At 45.3% G+C, this 4,739-nt stretch overlaps 1 protein-coding gene across 1 annotated transcript; it reads right to left on the bottom strand.

Annotated features, from left to right (window-relative positions):
• Window positions 1-454: 454 nt before the first annotated feature.
• LOC117866892 (AP2-like ethylene-responsive transcription factor BBM) lies at window positions 455-4,288 on the bottom strand. Its single transcript, XM_034751185.2, has 8 exons — window positions 3,616-4,288; window positions 2,717-2,799; window positions 2,573-2,581; window positions 2,384-2,472; window positions 2,213-2,286; window positions 2,073-2,123; window positions 1,724-1,800; window positions 455-1,576 (listed from the first exon to the last, which is right to left on the bottom strand). Exons 1-8 carry the CDS (start codon window positions 4,056-4,058, stop codon window positions 744-746), a joined length of 1,659 nt encoding a protein of 552 aa, XP_034607076.1. The 5' UTR covers window positions 4,059-4,288; the 3' UTR covers window positions 455-743.
• Window positions 4,289-4,739: the final 451 nt, after the last annotated feature.

Below are 4,739 nucleotides of genomic sequence, written 5' to 3'. Positions count from 1 at the left end.
TATCCAAACACCCATTCACCACTCACCATGTGCACAAGCATATTTTGTTGGTCCAAGGTTGGAATGACTGGACTGTGAACTACAAACGTACCATGTATATTACCCATTGTGAAGATATGTTATAAGAAAGCTAAAAATTAAAGGTACTTACAGTTGACATCGGAACTGATTCAAATCTAAAAATAATTCAAACTATTCACAGTTTCAAATCATATTATAGGTGCCAGCACGCTAAATCTGCACAACAAATGGAAAATGAAACTGGCTTGCACAATATGCTCTCATGATAGTTACCGTTTCTTTCACTGATTATAGATGCTTAATTGGCTAGGGACGGAGCATTCAGAAACTTTGTTTCACGTACTGGATATATGCATGATTTTCTGGGAATATCTCTGCAGGACAAAGATTATGTACTAAGTTCTCTAGCTTTGGAAAGAACATGAAAAACATATGATGGCTTATCACGTATACATTGAAATACCATAGCTCTTGCCATTACAAAAGAGTCAGCATGTTAACATTACTAAGCATTAGTCAGGTAAGAACAAAACGATATTTCTCATAGCTCCCAGACTCCCACAGGAGCTGATTAGTGACAGAAGCAGCAAAACTCTTTTCATAAAAAATCTAATTGAAGTCAAAAGCTTGACATTGGTATACCTAAAATTTAATCTTTCCTTCCCAGAAGCTGAAAATATCACTACCTGATGACCTAAAGCTAGATTTCCATCGTCTAAGCATCATTTCCAAACCGAGTATAGAGGTGTGCCATGGCAGACAGTCACATTGGCAGCCTTCTGCGATATCACCGGCACAGCCGGTACCCAGCTTTCATACCCGGCACCTTGCTGATCATAAGCTTCTGGCTTTCCAGTATTGGCACCTGGCGAGCCTTGGGAGAGATAATAAATGTTCCGACAATCATAGACGTCAGTCGTGCCTTCCTCAACTCCATAGCCACTGGCTGCAGGGTTGCCCTCCACTAGTGTTGTAACCGGCATGGCATAGCCGCCACCCATGGCACCATGGTAACCAACGCTCCCATTGTACGAGAATGAATTCGAGTCCACTGATGGAGATGAATCATCAGCAACACCTGTCATGTCCTGAATGGGCGATGGCTGGAAAAAATTGTGGGTGCCACCTGGGGCCGGAAAGTGCTGGAGGTGGTGCAGGTTGTGTGCTGCTGCAACAACCGCACTGTCCTGCTCTGGCTTGCACCACAGCCTGGACTGGTCATGGCCATTGCTGAATTGCAAGGGGATTGATGTCATGGCAGCGGGCGACCATCCACTATAACCATAATTCTCAGGGCCATAGCTGCCAATGCCATCAGTAAGAAGGTTGGTAGCAGTCATATGACCAACAGAGTCTGCACTGTGGCCGTTCCTGCCCATGTCAGATTGATCAGGCACATCCTTGAGACGCTTTGTGGTGCCACCTACTGGCAGGGAGCTGCTCTCGATGATGCTCTTGACGTCGTACCGGCTCATGTCAAAGTTTGTGACGGCATTAAGGCCTCGGAATTTGATTGCAGCAATGTCGTAAGCCTCTGCAGCTTCCTCCTGAGTACCTACACAGGTCAGCCACATGATATTATATTCAAGAGGGAAAATAAAGAAAATGTGTTCCAGCATTAGCTTTATGCTTTTCAACCTTGCTTCCATTTCCCTTGACAACAAAAAAAAATGGTGCAATAAAATATTAGGCTGTGACTTACTGAATGTGCCCAAATACAGATCCTTGTTTCCTGCCACTCTTCCTATTCTTGCTTGCCACCTTCCATGCTGATGGTGCCTGTTTTACATGTATGCAAAGATAGAAGAGCAATTGCTTGTCAACTTTGCAAGAAAATTAATTTTATTGATGATCATAGTCAACTCTGGTAAAAGGAATAGCACAATTATGCAGGAATAGAAATGTACGGGCGAGTTTGATTTGAGCAATTCTGATGAGATTAATGCAATTGTATTGATGATCCACATGTAACATAAATTCCCATAGATAGAAACAACAACGCAGTAGCTAACTAAAACTACATGATGATAAAGAAAAGGAATAGTTTGTACCTGGTAACCCCTCGGTAAATAGATGCACCACGAGAAAACCCGCTGCTTTTCCTGTACACCAATATATATTTTATGTCAATCCATTTGAAAAATGTTTGATTTCAAGTTCCATAAAGCTACAAAGTTTTGAACACACATGCCTTCTAAGGGATGCAACATATTCCTGCCGTGACATATGCTTCATCTCTTCCAACTCTTTTTCGTAGTTGCTGATCTGAACATTAAGTTAAAAATCTTACAACATCCATTCATGATATGCAGTGAAAAGTAAAAAATAAATTGTAGAGGACAAACACATAAATATTTAGTACCTGAAAATTTGTAGTTGTTGTAGTGCCCCAGTACTTGAGAGCAGCTAGATCATAAGCTCTGGCCGCTTTCTCTTCTTTATCATATCCACCTTCAATGCATCAACAACATATTTAAATATACTCAACATGAACATGAACATCAGACATAAAAATAATTGTAATTGTAAACAAATATTACTTAGTGCTTACCAAGATACACTGAATCAATGGAGTCAAGGGATTGCAGGTACCGATACAGAAACAAAACATTTGGTTAGCATAGAAAATTGAAATGCCCATCAAATAATAGGATGCAACTTAGAAATGTATAAATGTTTCTATTATAATCATTACCTTGTCTTCCTTTGCGAGTCTGGCCTTCTCTTCTGCAGCTGTTGTCCCAAAGATGTGCTTCATATCTTCCTGTCCATCGATGCCTATTGAGAACAAAGCCAATAGTTTAGTACAAATATCTGCAAACATGGAAGATGATGACAGCATTAGAAAAATATGTGAAGCAGATTGGGTGTTCTGGATAAAGAAACAAGCCCGAAGAGGTGATAGGAAAGAATAACAAGAAGCACAAATTACAAAGATTTACAATCAGCCACTAGCAAATTTAGCCAGTCAAATCATGAACACAAGTCAATGACTTCACGCAATGATGATGATAAAAACATTTTCAACGAAAGATTTAATTGATACAATAGAATCAAAAGAGGAAGAGGTGGTTCTACTCGATTACAGGCGGTAAAAACTATGAATGGCACAACACTTCTGTAACTAGAGGATAGATGCAACAATCCAGCATATAAAAATCTTATGGAATCATTGACAATATGTGAAAGAAATCAAATGGAGGAGCACAGGACAGGCTTCCGTGCATCCAAAGATGTGAGATTTGATTTTTCAAACGGCACAAGAACTGTTCATAAGATTTAAATAACTTGGCATCAGCAAGAACAAAGACATCAACTAGAGATGATGTCCAATAAAACGACTAAGAGCGAAAACATTCCTTACGCAAGAACAGTAAAAATGAGAGTAGAAAAAAAAATCTACTGCTCACGAAGGGGAAAAATAATTTCATGATCCAAATGATGCTGCAAACGCCAACGACCCAAAAACAACAAGAAACCGAGCTTGTATCACATGCATCCAGGAACAAATCAAACACAACACCATCAAAAGGGTTACGACCATCACCAAAACAGAAAACAAAGAGATTTTGTTAAAAACAATCAAGAACCTACTTTGTGACGCCGCGGTAGATGGACGTCCGCTGGCCGAACGTGTCCACCGCCGCCGCCTTCCTCTGCTGCGCCGCAACCACCACGGCGCCTCCGCCGCTCTCAGCGCCGTCGTCGGTCACCTTGCCGCTCCCCTCCGGAGACACCACCGCCACCGCCGCCAGCGCCATCGAATCGGCCGCCACAGCAGGCTCCGGCGCCGGCTGGCTTCGCAGCCAGTTCTTGATCATGGACAGCCCAATGGAGCTCGCGCCGCCGGTACCCACGAACGGCCGTCCGGCAGCCACCGTGGCGGCCGGTTCCTGCAGGCCGAGGAAGTCCTCCAGCTTCGGCTCCGCTCCGGCCCCATCGCCACGGGGCGACGGCGGCAGCGGGGGCAGGATTGCGGCGTCATCCGCGGCGCCGGAGAACGAGGCGAAGCCCAGCCAGTTGTTGGTGGAACCCATCTCGGAAAGCGGCACCTCTAGCCTAGGGAAGAGAAGAAGGGGGGGGGAGGGGGTGGCTCTTGTCGTCTTTATGGACTGCGAGCCCTAGATAGACTCTTCCTGTCTAGTCTCGCTGCTGTGCTCTTGTCACAGTAGATAGAGTCAGGGAGGGAGGGGGAGGGAGGCTAGGGAAATGGGATCAATAAATCTCTCTGACGCCTTGGGGTTCTCACGGGACAGGAGAGAGGGGGGTTTGTGAAGCCTCATGGGAAAGCGCGACGTGAGCATGCGTAGGAACGGGACGCACGTACGAGCGGGCGTGTGTAATTATGACGCGGCTGCTTCGATTAGATTGCACTGCATGTGCGCCGCTTTGACCGGGGTTAACCAGGGGTTAATCCAGCGGTTAACTGCTCGGGTCAGGGACTGACCGACGGACCGGGTTATAGGTTATTAACATTAACAGCAACAGGGGGATGCTTTCCGCGGCCAAAGGCTGCGAGAACCTGGACCCGCCGGCCGGCCGGCCGGCGCGCAGTCCGCGGGGGCGCACACCTGGCTGCCACCGCTCCCGCCGGCGTATGAGCGAGCAGCGTCCAAAAGATGCGGTGGCGCAACCCGACTTGGCTTTTGCCCGCAATTGCCTCACTGATTTTTTCCGTTTCTTTGTTTTCTCCTCTTATTTTATTCTATAATCTATAC

The sequence above is a fragment of the Setaria viridis genome, chromosome 8 (genome assembly GCF_005286985.2).
Source record: "Setaria viridis chromosome 8, Setaria_viridis_v4.0, whole genome shotgun sequence".
NCBI lineage: Eukaryota > Viridiplantae > Streptophyta > Magnoliopsida > Poales > Poaceae > Setaria > Setaria viridis.
Note: the sequence above shows the minus strand (reverse complement) of the source record. Positions and strands in the feature narration are given on the sequence as shown.